A 15,428-nucleotide genomic window follows, 5' to 3' on the forward strand; every position below is an offset into this window, starting at 1 on the left:
CCAAATAGAAAGAATAGCAATTTTATTTTACCATGTCCCTCTTAGGGACAGTGAGATGTTGCAAGTGAGATGTGTCCATTGTGTGTATTACAGTAGAATATTAACTATAATACACTAAAAGTCAACAACTAATTTTTCAAAAGTATAAAAAGATTCTAGATATTACTTTGTAAGCCATTCAGTATTAAAAGCATGTCAGGAAATTTTTTGTTATGCCTAACCAAAGTCCAGTTTCCTCTTACTTGTAATAAAAATGCGTATCATATCATAAATTAGTCAAATTTATGCATTTTACAAAAGGAGAAATAAAGGATTAACTTTATGTGGCCTTTGGAGTAGAGAACTAATACTCTGGGATTGAGTAAAATGTTTGAGACCGTATCTGTATATCTTCCTCCTGGTGTTTTAAAAAATACAAATCGCTGTATCCATTCTAGCAATTTTGGGTAGTCGTTCAGGTTTTCTACATAGAGTATCATGTCGTCTGCAAATGAGAAAGTTTGACTTCTTCTTTGTTCATTTGGATGCCTTTTATTTATATTTGTTGTCTGATTGCTGAGGCTAGGATCTCTAGTCCCAGTAGTATACTGAATAGCAATGGTGAGAGTGGACATCCCTGTCTTGTTCCTGACCTTAGAGGAAAAGCTCTCAGCTTTTCCCCATTGAGGATGATACTCGCTCTGGGTCTTTTGTATATTTATGATGTTGAGGTGTGTTCCCTTTATCCCTACTTTGTTGAGGGTTTTTATCAAGAAGAGATGCTGTATTTTTTAAATATACCTGGGTCTGATCTCTCACATTCGATCTTATGTCCCTGGGTCAAGTCACTCAAACCTTCTGAATCTATATTCACAAGGAGTGAATAAACTGTCATTATTATGAGATCCCACACTTGCAAATCTGCACGGAAAAACAAAGATTGGTATAATATGCACAAATATACAATATGTACAAATATGTTGAACATTAATTATGGAACTAGTTCCCAACATCTGGCCCCAAACAACATTCTCTGCTTAACATCTATTTCTACCCATCTCAGCAAAGTTTTTGTAGATGAATCTCCAGATGGTTGTTGGACTGCAGAAACCAAATACAAATTTAGTGCAAATGGATTGCAGAGATTAAGTGTAGATCTTGAAAAAGTTACAGGATCTCATTGTTAGTGAAACTCACACTGGGGAACTCCTCAAATTACACAAAGATCTACTAGAGTTAACCTAGTTAACAACTGAAATACAAAAATGTAAAAAATATGATATATGGGTGCCTTAAAAATGATGATTTTAGGGGCACTGGGATGGCTTAGTGGGTTAAGCATCCAACTCTTGAGTTCAGCTCAGATCGTGATCTCACAGTTGTGAGATAGAGCTCTGCATGGGGTTCTGCACTAGGCATGGAGCCTGCTTGGGATTCTCTCTCTCTCTCTCTCTCTCTCTCTCTCTCTCTCTCTCTGTCTCTCACTCTCTGCCTCTCTCTCTCTCCTTCTCTCCCCCTCCCTCCCAACCCTCCCCCCCGCTCATGCTCTCTCCCTCTCAAAAAAAAATAATTTAAGAGAAGCCATCAGGAAATCTGTAAAAATTGAAAAATGAACTTTATAATTGCCCTGTGAAGAAAGTAATGTTATCTTACTGTAACGCAGCATGACAGAGAATGTACACAAACAAACAATGACTCACTGCCTACTCATTTTCATGAAAGCCACACTAGGTTTTTTGTTTGTTTTTGTTTTTTGGTGGTGTAAATTGAATTGTTCAATTTTATTCAATCTAAGTAACCTAGTGTGTTACTAGGTTTCAGATCTAGTGTGTCTAGATCTGGTTTTAATAATAATCTAAATTTTATTATGTATAAGGCAATTTATTTTCATGTTTCTTTTTAATTTTCTTCTCATTTGGGGTTTACTTAGGTTTTCTTTTGCTAGTTTCTTAAAGTAGAACCTTATATCATTGATTTCAGACCCTTTTTATTTTCTAATAAAAGTGTTCAATACTATAAATTTCCTTCCCTCTCCACACTTCAGCTACATCACACAAATGTGGATATGTTTTGTTTGTGTTTTTATACACTTCAAAATATTTTTAAGTTTTCTATGTGATTTCTTCTTTGACCCATTGGTTATTTTAGGAGTATGTTGTTTAATTTCCAGACATGTAGGGATTTTACATATATCTTTTTGGTTTTGATTCCTAGTTCAATTGGGTTCTGTTGAGAAAATATACTCTTTGTGATTTCTATCCTTTAAAATGTATTGAGACGTGTTTTATTGCCCAAAATATGGTCTGTGTTGATGAACATTCCGCATGCACTTGAAAAGAATTTATATTCCATTGTCTGGGGATAGAGCTCACTGTAAATATTAGTTACAATTGGTTGTTAATGGTATTTAGGTCTTCAGTACGCTTACTGATTTTCTATTTTTTCTATCAATTACAGAGAGGAGTGTTGAAATCATCAACTGTAACTCTAGCTTTATTTGTCTTTATAGTCCTATTAGTTTTTGTTTCATGTATATCAGACTTTTTTAGTTGGAGGTTTTAATTGTAGTGTTTAAACTATTTCATTACATATTATTATTATTATTACTATTATTCTATGTATAATATTATATGTATTCATTACAAAATATATTACACTTTATTATTTCATGGAATAAAAAATATTGTTTGATTTTTTCCAGCTTTCTTGAGATATCATTAACATATAATATTATATAAATTGAATATGTACCATGTAATATTTGATATATATAATGATTTGATATATGTATATATATTGCAAAATGACTACCATAAGAAGGTTAGTTAGTCAACACAGCCAGCCATCACCTCATGTAATTACAATTTGTGTGTGTGTGTAAAGAAAACTTTAACAATCTACTCTCTTAGCACCTTTCAAATATACAACACCAGGGGCGCCTGGGTGGCGCAGTCGGTTAAGCGTCCGACTTCAGCCAGGTCACGATCTCGCGGTCCGTGAGTTCGAGCCCCGCGTCGGGCTCTGGGCTGATGGCTCGGAGCCTGGAGCCTGTTTCCGATTCTGTGTCTCCCTCTCTCTCTGCCCTTCCCCCGTTCATGCTCTGTCTCTCTCTGTCCCAAAAATAAATAAAACGTTGAAAAAGTTGTAATTTAAAAAAAAAAAAAAAAACAAATATACAACACCATATTGTTAACTATAGTCACCATGCTGTACATTACATTCCCAGAACTTATTCTTACAATTGGAAGTTTATAATTCTCTGTCAGCCTTCACCCATTCCCTACCTCTTTTGCCTGGCCCTGACAACCACCAATATGTTCTCTGTTTCTACACAGTATTTGTCTTTCTTTGTCTGATTTATATCACTTAGTACAATACCCTCCAGTTGCAATCATGTTGTTGCAAATGGCAGGATTTCCTTCTTTTTTATGGCTGAATAATATTGTTCTGTGTGTATGTGTGTATGTATGTGTGATATTAATAGTTAATATATAAATTATATGTATATCACATGATTTCTTTATTCATTTATCCATTGATGAACACTGAGGTTGTTTCCATGTCTTGACTATTTTAATAAAGCTGCAATGAACATGGAGGGGCAGGTATCTTTCTGAGATAATAATTTTATTTCCTTCAGATGTATACATAGAAGAGGAATTGATGGATCATATAGTACTTCTATTTACAATTTTTTTTTTTTTTTACATTTTGTTTTTATTTTTGAGAGACAGAGAGAGACAGAGTACAAGCAGGGGAGGGGCAGAGAGAGAGGGAGACACAGAACCCGAAGCAGGCCCCAGGCTCTGAGCTGTCAGCACAGAGCCCAATGCAGGGCTCGAACTCATGAACCGGGAGATCATGACCTGAGCCAAAGTCAGACACTTAACCAACTGAGCCACCCAGGCGCCCTAGTCTATTTAAAACTTTTTGAGAAACCTCCATACTGTTATCCATAGTGGCTGTACCAATTTACATTCCCAACAGTAGTGTACAAGAGTTTCCCTTTCTCCATATCCTTGCCAACATTTGTCTCTTTATCTTTTTTGATGATAGCCTTTCTAACAAGTGTGAGGTGATATCCTAGTGTGGTTTTGATTTGCATTTCCTTGATAATTAGTGATGCTGAGCACTTTGTCATGTGCCGTTTGGCTATTTGAACATCTTTTTCAGAAAACGTCTATTCAGGTTCTTTGCCTATTTTTACTTCAATTATTATTCTATTATTTCTTTTTTTTGCTATTGTGTTGTATGTATTTCTTATATATTTTGGATATTAACCCCTTATTCGATATGTATTTTTACAAATATTTTCTCCCATCCCATATGCTATCTTTTCATTTTGTTGAACATTTCTTGTGTTGTGTAGAAGCTTTTTAATTCGGTGTAATACCATATATTTATTTTTGCATTTATTGCTTGTACTGCTGGTGTCCTATCCATGAAATCAATGCCAAGACTATTATCAAGGAGCTTTTTCCCTGTTTTCTTCTAGGAATTTGATGATTTCAGATCTTACCTCTAAGTCTTTAATTCTTTCCGACTTAATTTTTGTGAGTGGTGTAAGATAGGGGTCTGGTTTCATTCTTTTGCATGTAAATATCTAGCAGTTTACTGTTGTTTTCTATTTATCGCATTTGTTCTTTTTCTTTCTTCATCTACTTTCTTTTGGATTGAGTACATTTATGATTCCATTTGTTACTCCTATATTGGCATATTAGCCATACTTCTCTGTTTGCTTTTAGTGTTTTATTTGAGGTATTGGTTCCCAAACTTCATTCCTTGGACCAACATCTCCTAGAACTTGTTAGATTCTTGAACCCTATCCAAAGTCTCCTGTATCAGAAGCTCTAGGGGTGGTCCATGGACCAGGTGGTTTGTGGTCTGGGAAGTCCCTCAGGTACTTTTGATGAGGCTGAAATCAGAGAAACATTCTAGGTTTAGAGTGTATATCATTAGCTTCACAGTGCACCCTGAATAATATTATACTGCTTTATGTACTACCATTCCCCCTGCATCTTTTTGGCTGTTGTTTGTTTGTTTGTTTGTTTGTTTCTTTCTTTCTTTCTTTCTTTCTTTCTTTTTTCTTTCTTTTTCTTTCTTTCTTTTCTTTCTTTGGAGAAAGAGAGAGAGCATGAGCAGGGAGGGGTGAGGAGAGAGACAGAGGGAGAAAAAGAATCTTTTTTTAAATTTTATTTAATTAATTTTTTAAAAATACTTATTTATTTTTGAGAGCGAGAGAGCATGAGTTAGGGGAGGGGCAGAGAGAGAAGGGGACAGAGGATCTGAAGTGGGCTCTGCACTGACAGCCCAATGCAGGGCTCAAACTCATAAACCGTGAGATCATGACCTGAGCCAAAGTTGGACGCTTAACAACTGAGTCACCCAGGTGCCCTGAGAGAGAAAGAATTTTAAGCAGGCTCCACTCTCAGTGCAGAGTCTAATGCACTGAGATCTAAGGACCCTGAGATCATGACCTGAGCCAAAATCAAGAGTCAGATGCTCAACCAACTGAGCTACCCAGGCGCCCCACTTTGGTTATTGTTCTTATTCATCTTTCTTCTTCATATACTGTAAACTCCATAATGCATAGTTATTACTTTTGTTTTAACTATCAATTATATTTTAAAGAGATTAAAAATTAAGTAAAATACACATTGTGTTTATTCACCAATTTGCCATCTTGGTGCTCTTCATTCCTCTATGTAGATTCAAATTTCCCTCTGATATCACTCTCCGTCCTGAAGAATTTCCTTTAATATACTTTATAGTGCTGGTTTGCTGGTGCTGATTTCTCTCACCTTTTGTTTAAGAAGTTCGTATTCCTTCCTCAGTTTTGAAAAGTATTTTTGTTTAGAATTTGATATAGTACAGTTGACATTTTCTCTTGTCTTTCAGCACTTTGAAGAGGTCACTTCATTGCCTTCTGACATGCATAGTTTTTGACAAGAACTCCATCTTTCATCTGCTGTTTATTATTTGTAAAGTGTCCTTTTACCCCTCTGGCTGTTTTTGTTTTTCTCTTTGAAAACTGTCATTTTCGGTTTTACTTTAAATTGACTTACCGTGGTTTTCTTTGTGTATGTTCTCTTTGGGGTTCATTAGATCCTTGGATCTATGTATTTGTTTTCTTCAAATTTGGACAAAGGGCAACTATTTCTTAAGTGTTTTTTTTCTCTTTCCCTCTGCCTTGTCTCATGTTGGGGCTATAATTCTATCCATGTTAGACTAGTTGATATTGTACCACAGGTCACTGAGCCTCTATTCATTTTTTTTTTTTTTTCTCCCAATTTTTGTTCTTGGTGTGGTCCATTGGGATAGATTGTAGTGCTAGGTCTTTAAGTTTAATTATCTTTTCTTCTGCAGTGCCTATTTTTCTGTTAACCCATCAGTATATTTATCATTTTAAATATTGCATTTAATAACTAGAATTTCCATTTAGGCCTTTAAAAAATCTTCTGTTTCTCTTCCCATCATGTTGATGTTTACCTTTGAATATAATGAAGGGTGTTTCTCATCACTGTTTCAATGATGTCTGATAGATAATTGCATCAAATTTGTTGTTCTGGGTCTGTTTGTATTGACTGATCTTTCTCCTGTATTAGTTTGATAGGGCTTGCTTCCATAACAAAATCCCTCAGACTTGAGTGGATTAAACAACAGAAATTTATTTTCTCAAATTTCTCGAGGCAGGACATCTAAGATCAAGGTGGTGGCAGGGTTGATTTCCTCTGAGACCTCCCTCCTCTGCTTACAGGTGACTACCCTCTTATTGTCTCTTCACATGGTCTTTTGCTTTGTGCATGTGTCTCCTCTCATGTCTCTTCATGTGTACACATTTTCTCTTCTTATAAACATTCTTGAAGACTGGAATAGGATACACTCTGACAGCTTTATTTGAACTTAATAACATCTTTAAATGTTTTATCTCCAAATACCGCTATATCTGAGGTATTGGGGGTTTGGTTTTTCAACATACAAATTTTGAGGGGACATTATTCAGCCCATAACACTCCTAGTTAAGGTTCATAATTTCTTGCTCTATAAAGCTGTTACTAATTTTCTATTGGATACTGTACATTTTTAAGTTTGGATGTTAAATGCCATGGGGTGCCTGGGTGCCTCAGTCGGTTAAGCATCCAGCTCTTGATTTCAGCTGAGGTCATGATCTCACAGTCGTGAGATCAAGCCCTGCGTCAGGCTCTGGGCTGACAGCACAGAACCTGCTTGGGATTCTCTCTCTCCCTCTCTCTGTGCCGCTCCCCCTGCCACTGTCTCTCAAAATAAATAAATAAACATTAGATGTTAAATGCCAAATTTTGATCTTTCTTTTCAATACTGTTGGACTTGTTTCAGGCATGCAGTCTTGTGACTTGGATTCAGTCTGATCTTCCTAAGTCTTGCTTTTAAGCTTTGTTAGTGTAGATCCAGGGCACCTTCCATCTATGGCAAAGTTTTCCAACATCCACCCTGCCTCTTGCCTCAAGCAAGGTGATAACTTTCTAGAATACTATCCATTGCCCACATATGAAATACAGATCTTTTCATTCTGGTTTGTGGGAATATGAATTATTCACAACCTTGTGTAAACTCGGAATGGTTTTGCCTTACTGCTTTCTGCTACTTCCTTACCCAGATTCATGTAGTTTCCTCTCACACCTGAGCAAATCAGTATTCAGCCAAAGACTTGAGGGTTCACCTCTACAGATCCCCAAAGCTTCCTTCTGTGGATCACTCTTTCTTTCTTTCTTTCTTTCTTTCTTTCTTTCTTTCTTTCTTTCTTTCTTTCTTTATGTTTATTTTTGAGAAAGAGTGCATGCAAACTGGAGAGGGACGGAGAGAGAGGGAAACAGAGGATATGATGCAGGCTCTGTGCTATCAGCACAGAGCCCAACATGGAGCACGAACCCACAAACCATGAGATCATGACCTGAGCCAAAGTTGGGCACTCAAGTGACTGAGTCACCCAGGTGCCCCAATCTCTCTTCCTTTCCACATTCTTCACAGATTCTAGCTGTTTTGTCCTCCATGAATTCCATTCTTTGTCTCTTCAGCTCAGAGCCCCAATCTCAGCATGAATTTCTCTGTTTTGCAGCCTGTAGATTGCCTCCAGGCAATAAGCAGAGACAATTGCTGGACTCATCTTGGTTTCTTGTTTTTTGTTTTTTTTCTCTTTTTCTAGTGAATCGCTGTTCTGTTCTACCTACTGTCAAGTATCTGAAAATATGTTACTTCATATATTGGGTTTTTTCCCCCAGTTTTTCAATGCATGAGGATAAATCTAGTCTCCACTACTCCATCATGGCTGCAAGTGCAAGTTCTATTTTTGTAGTTCTTTGTTTCATTTTTCAAGGTGAAATGTTTTAGTAAAACCATTGTTTAAGTATTTATTATAAAATCTTGATACCCGTTTAAGTGGATTTACCAGGTTTTTTTTTTTTTTCCAGCACCAATTATTCTCAGCCAAGCTAATGAGGACACACTATATTTGCCTAAGATATGATATGAATTGTTAGTAATTTTGATATCCCAGGAAGAATTCAATGCAAATAATAAATTTTGGAAGAAGATCAATGTGAAATACTAGTTATTTCCTGGGATTTATTTAGTCTATTTGTTAGGGATATGTGTAATTTATCTACTAAAATTTTATGTTAGCAAATAATAAAATCTGTTTGGCATTTATTACAGTTCTTAGAGTGTATAAATAAAAATGAATTGTATACAGATTAATATGCTTTTGTTTCAACTTGGATATAAATTAGTTACTTAAAATTATCCTTTCAAATTGGTAGTAGCTTTTCTTTGTCTTAATCATCACTGCCCATGCAAATTCATGGGCTCTTTAGAGAAATGCATATAAAGCATCTAGTAAGAGAAGACTGACATGATCCAGTGTGGACGGACATCTATCACTTGCTGTTCTTGATTTTGTTTCTGCATGTAACGGAAAGGCTAAAGGCAGACTTCTCACTTTCTGTCTGATAATAAGCAAATATGTGCTCGTAGTTGCATTCTTTGAACTATCCTGATTTCTAGTGGGAATAGCATGAAGTAAATAATGTATCTTCATGGTGATCACTTACATTTGGAAATAATTGAGAAATTAATTAACTCAGTATGCAAAGCAGCAATAAATGAATTTTGTTAATACCTTAAACATGTTTGTAGCACATACTTCTTGTTATGTTCTGCCTAATTTTTCACCTGATTTTCCATTTTCTCCTCTGTCTTACCAGGAAAACAGTTGGTGTTTTCTGCTGTGGACCCAGTTCAATTTCTAAGACCCTTCATAAACTGAGTAACCGAAACAATTCATATGGGACAAGATTTGAATACAATAAAGAATCTTTCAGCTGAAAACCTTTGAGATGAACCAGGACTCTGAACAAGGAATGAGTGCAATTTCTAAGACTGAAACTCAGCTGAATCGACCAGCTGTGTCATACCAAAGAGTAGCAAGGTTTTCTTATTTATGATTATTTAAAATGGAAATACAGAGAATGTGGCAAGATGACAGGTCACATTACATGTTTAATCTGGAAACCAAAGAGGCCCTGAAGAATAGTTGATGTGATGATTCACTTTTCAATGCTCAGATTAAAAGAAAACTATTAGATGCACACTGTTGATTTTTATGGCAGATTCAAGAACTCCCTAGTGAGGAGCTGTGCTTGCTCACTGTGACGCTGATAGCCTTGGTCCTCTTTAAATTGTTTTTGGTTGAACAAATGCAACATTGAACAAAATTACAAATTCATTGAAACTCAGATTACATTTTCTACGTGAGTATAAACAAGAGTAGCTTTGATTTTGAAAAGCTTCAGGCAAATATATTAGATGTTTGAAGATATAGCACAGGACTCTATTAATACGGGTACTTTGTATCTAATCTTCCTCACTACTGATGCTAATACCTCTGTTTGATGTCTGTAGACTTTATGCTAAATGAACTTTTATAAATGTTGATATGGTATCTATTTTTACATTTTCTTTCTTCTTTTTTCCTGTCTATAAGGAAATCTTCCCTCCTTTGCATGCATTAGAGACAGTGATTTAATAGGCCCTTTCCATCCACAATTTACTTAATCTATTACTGTTGCATAGTAATGAGGAAACTATCATTACTCTAAATTATAAAGAAATATATAGACTTTCCTTTTTCAGCATTTTGGCCTCTATTATTTTTATTTACTCCCCCCCACCCCCGCCCCAGAATAGATTGTCTTATTTTTAGCCTGTTAATTTGCACTTTGAGACCAAAGAGCATTGTGTCTCTCAGTGGTCACCAAGATAGAAGACATCTCTCTTTTGCCACACATTGGTTTATACTGGAGACAATGAAAGTACAGTGCCATTCCTGAACAAAAGAACATGTACTTTACTTTCTACACAAGAAGAAATACTTCATTAGTATTTAGGTTCAGAATCAAGAATATTATTTGTTGCACCATCTGGTATTCTGAGTCTTGATAGAATCTAATTATTGAATTTCAAGTCACTGTTGGGACTACACTGCATGATCCTATCAATTTAGGCTTGCTGGCCATTTCATTCTTGGCTCAGAGGAAAAGTCCTCTTCCCTACTTTAAGAATTAAGGCATTTTTGCAGTTTAGTGATTTTGTTGTGTAGACATCTATCAATTGCTATTGAATATAGCTGAAATAAGCAGAATGACTTGTCTGTTAAAATATTGCATGGTATAATAGAACATGATAAATGCTACTGTTACTTTTTGCTCTGATTCACTGATAGCAATCAAGCATGTTAAAACATCTAGCATTGAATGCCCATAAACATATTATTTATAGATATTTCTTCCTTCCCTTGGAATTTTTTCTTCTTCCTTCTGTGGAAGGAAAATCAGAAAAGGATATGGGAAATGTGCAATATCCCTGCAGATTTAGCTCTGAAGGCATATTTGATAACCAATACATCTTGGCAACACCTGCTAAACTAAAAAGAATTTTCATAAACACACATAACAGAAGTAGGAAAAAGAACTGTGAGTTAGTACAGGCTTGATGTGCAATGCTGACTCTTTACTGATCATAGTGATTGTATTAATACACCTAATTTCAGTAAAACAGGTAGAAGATTTTTCAAAAAAAGAAACATCTTTCTTGGTAGGTCTACTATTCTAAATGAACATCCTGTCTCTTTTAAATTCTAGCTGATGTTCAAACATGAAGTGTTAAACACAGCTAATCTTTGCTTCTGTAGGTAGTAATAAATTAGGTTTTCATCACACATGTAGAAGAGAGTTTTGTTTTTTGAGGGATTTTTTGCTCTGGGGCTACTTCTTGTCATACAGATCTTTGTCATGCGGTCATTTTGGTGGCAATAAATGTTAAAATTGAAATGGAATCTTTGAGATGTCTATAACCTCACCCTTTGCAACAAGCAGACAGTTTTTTCGCAAGATGATGCAAGTTGAAGAAACAGTCTATTTGCATGCATGTTAGCATGCATGAGCAACCTTAAGGGTTTGAGTTTTTGTTTTTGATTTTTTTTTAAGTTTATTTATTTTATTTTATTTTATTTTTTTGAGAGAGAGAGAGAGAAAGAGAGAGAGAGAAAGAGAGCGTGAGCAGGAGAAGGGGCAGAGAGGGATAAAGAGAATCCCAAGCAGGATATGCACTGTTAGTGTGGAGCCTGATGTGGGACTCAAACCCACAAACCACGAGATCGTGACCTGAGCTGAAACCAAGAGCCAGTTAACCGACTGCGCCACCCAGGCCTTCCCGAGGGGTTTTGAGTTCTATGGCCTTGGATGTCATTGGCTAGTGGTGTGAATATAACAAGTTGCTCCCACTCTGGGATTAAAATTTTTCATTTAAACTAGATTAGTAGTTATCAATCATACCTGGGTAATATATCTCTTTGGAAACCTGATTAAAAGTAAATATTATGGGGGGAGGGGCGCCTGGATGGCTCAGTTGGTTGAATGACAGACTCTTGGTTTCAGCTCAAGTCATGATCTCATAGTTGGTGAATTCTGGACTCACCTTGGGCTCTGCACTGATTCTCTGTCTTGGGATTCTCTCTCTCTCTGCCCCTCCCCTGCTCGTGCTCTCTCACCTTCTCAAAATAAATAAACTTTTTTTAAAAAGTGAATATTATGACATTAATACACAATATTACATACAGTGTAATTACAAATAACCTCCAACAGCAAGGACCCCAGTTTAAGAACCTCTGAACAAAATAATCCATCACTCTAGGTCTTTCTACCTATGCTTTTCTGTGATATTTTTTGCAAGAAACCATCCATTTTTATAAGATTATATTAGGAAATTAACTCTGTGGACAAAGGAAAGGAAATTCTCTTCATATGCTCTCAAACAGAATCTAAGTTCTCCTGCTTTATGCAAGAGAAGGCTGTGATTTTATATAACAATAATAATGAAAGACTCAGATTCATACAGATACATACATACATTCATACATATATATATACATAAATACATATATACCACACATAAATTCAGGGCTTCCTTTTTTTTCTTTTAAGTCAGGTTAAAAATGAAAAGATTGATAGTTTTTTTTTATTTAGCGACTTAAAATGCCAGTTGGAGGATTGTAATGATAGAGTCACTTAAAGCAAAGAAATAAAAACATGACAAAGCATAGGCTGAATTGATTTAGTCTCCATCTCCAAGTTACTTACAACTCCCCAAATCAGTGTTTACTTGGAGCATTCAGAGAGGTAATAGACTTAAATCATAAGGCATTGTTAAAGAGGATGACCAGAAGCAAATGAGCCACAGTCATCAACAGATAATGCTAGTGCTAAAGAGTGTTCATTATATTAAAGAGGAAAAAAATTTACTTAAGGTTAACTCAGCTGAACGTTGTTGTTGTTGTTGTTTTAAAACAATGAGACACATTTTTAAGTGCTACTTACGGTAAACATTTCCTTTTTGTGTGCTCTCCAGGACATTTTCATATCCACCCATGTTATCCAAACATAACTGAAGTTAGGAGTACTCTTATTTTGTGGTCAAGAAAACTGAGGCATAAAGGGAAGTGGTAACTTGCTTGTCATCCACTGAGTGAGAAGTATGGCATAGGGAATACATAGTAACATTGCAGTAACTTATGGTTACAGGTGGCGGCTGCACTTTTTGTGGTGGGGAAAAATCATCCATTGAGTTTGTCACAGAGCTGAAACTGGGGTTCAGCTTTCCCCATCTCTGTGTTTTCCCTCCCCATGACATACATACACATCTAGTAAGACGTATCTTACTCCCTGTGAAGCCTATTTAGTGGTAGGTGGAAAATAAGGTGCTATGTGTTAATTCCAGATTCAGGTGCAGAGAATCACTCTTATTCCCTATGTATCTTCCGATTCTAAATGTGGTAGTCCTTTATGTTTTGCAATTAGAACCTATTTCCAGAAGTCAGTTTTGAAGTATGGCAATGGTGCTAAAGGGATTATGTTCTCTAGAACTTTGTTGTGGAGAAATGTGTAATAGTGTAATTTTTAGGAAAAACTAATATTTAACTTTAAATTTGGATTCGTAAACAGAAGTCATAACTTCCCTGCTTTCTAACCTCCCAGGGAAATGTTGATATTAAAACAGATGATTATTGTTCTCTACTCATATGACCATAATGTTGAGGAGAAAAGAATCAGCTTTTTGTTAACTAGTAAGACAGGAAATAAATGAAATCAAGCATAATGAGCATTTACTTCAACCAGCACAGAACAATGAGAATTCTCTGTCTCCTTCTGTCTAAATCTCCACTCCATTACCCCTGCTTCTTTATTCCACACTGTGGTATTCTCAAAGGACAGAGTTGCAAAAGCTAGCTAGATGAAGTTTTCTAAAGAAAAGAAGCAGAAGACTTCCAATGCTTATCAAAGAAGGGTCCATTAAGAGAAAAAGCAAAAAAAGGCCATACCAGTAATTTAAAATTAGTAAAGAGTTAAGCAATGTTGCTTTAGAACAGAGACCAGAATTTTTTTTGAAGTGAATATACAGAATTTTTACTTTCTCCTATACGAAATTTCATATTCCTCTTGGTAATATCTAAAAGTGGATTTCTTATTTTACACTGGCAAATATTACCAGTAATCTTAATGCAGTATTAGGCTACAATGTAAGCTTGGTAAGGGCAAGAAATGCCTCCTAAAAGCAAAACTAGGAGGAAGAAAAAAAGGAGTCAAAGAAAAATTATTTAACACATCAGGACATGATAATGATTTTCTTTTCATAACTCTATAGATGTTCAAGTGTGTGGCAGAACTATTACTGTGTTTTGGGAAGATGTAATGTTTGATCATTTCACATTTTGATTGCCACTAGAATTTTAGCAGAAACTTTACCTTTGATCAGAATTACATCTGGCTTCTATAAGAATTAGAGCTCTGACAAGCTGCTGGTTGACCTAGAGACAACCCCATTTAGATGAGAGCCAGCCCTGTGTAAATGCTGTAATATATGTAGCAATAAAGAAGGGGAGTCTGCCATGGATTTTGCCAGCTGCATACACTGCATATTAAAATTCTGTCAGTGCAAGGCCATATTTCTCAGTTCTTATCCTTCTACCCAGAGAATGAAACCTTCTTAACAAATGGGGATCCTGAGATACAGAAATTCCCTCTTGTATCTTTTTTTTTTTTTTTTTTTTTTTTTTTTTTTTTTTTCAACGTTTTTTATTTATTTTTGGGACAGAGAGAGACAAAGCATGAACAGGGGAGGGGCAGAGAGAGAGGGAGACACAGAATCGGAAACAGGCTCCAGGCTCCGAGCATCAGCCCAGAGCCTGACGCGGGGCTCGAACTCACGGACCGCGAGATCGTGACCTGGCTGAAGTCGGAGGCTTAACCGACTGCGCCACCCAGGCGCCCCTCCCTCTTGTATCTTAACAGTGTGTCTGTTCACCTATATCGGCACATTCATTTGAAACTAATTATCAATTAGGATGACTATAATCCATTTTAGTGGTGAGAAATCTCCACAATAAAATGGGGGCCTTGCTTGTCTGCTAAAAAATATATGGTAGAAAACACATTGGCTAGGGAGAAGTACTTCAATCTTCTAGGTTTTCCTCTCCACTGATTCTTAAAGGATTATAAAATTCCTTAGCACACATATGTTGGAATATGACCTGAGTTGTACTTCCGTGCTCTGTGATTAGATGGTTTACTCTTGATTTTGTCCAGTTCAGGAAAATTCTAGCTCTTAAGTCAGCTTAGCATCTTTCATCACACAGTTGGGTGCCCACCAGGTGCAATTATATCCTTATTTAAAGATGGCCGTTATTTGCTTACCAAATGGCATTAACAGGGAAATTTTTTTCTCGTCTCATTAAAATGTGATTCAGATTCAAAGTTGGGAAAAGTAGAAATTACTTTGAAAAGTGGGAGTGATTGACTGAAGTTCTGTTTACCCGGAGAATGCCAGTGTCATCATTTTATCCAGCCACCTCCAGTGTATAA

General features: G+C 36.1%; 1 protein-coding gene across 6 annotated transcripts in view; it reads left to right on the forward strand.

The window, feature by feature from the left end:
• NOX4 (NADPH oxidase 4) overlaps positions 1–10,148 on the forward strand; it is a 166,962-nt gene extending 156,814 nt beyond the window's left edge. For all 6 annotated transcript variants that reach the window (XM_058687522.1, XM_058687523.1, XM_058687520.1 and 3 more), the window contains one exon: positions 9,219–10,148. In XM_058687522.1, coding sequence (XP_058543505.1) covers positions 9,219–9,339 — 121 coding nt within the window. In that variant the 3' untranslated portion in view covers positions 9,340–10,148. The remainder of the gene's footprint in view (positions 1–9,218) is intronic.
• Positions 10,149–15,428: the final 5,280 nt, after the last annotated feature.

Source organism: Neofelis nebulosa, chromosome 10, assembly GCF_028018385.1.
Source record: "Neofelis nebulosa isolate mNeoNeb1 chromosome 10, mNeoNeb1.pri, whole genome shotgun sequence".
NCBI lineage: Eukaryota > Metazoa > Chordata > Mammalia > Carnivora > Felidae > Neofelis > Neofelis nebulosa.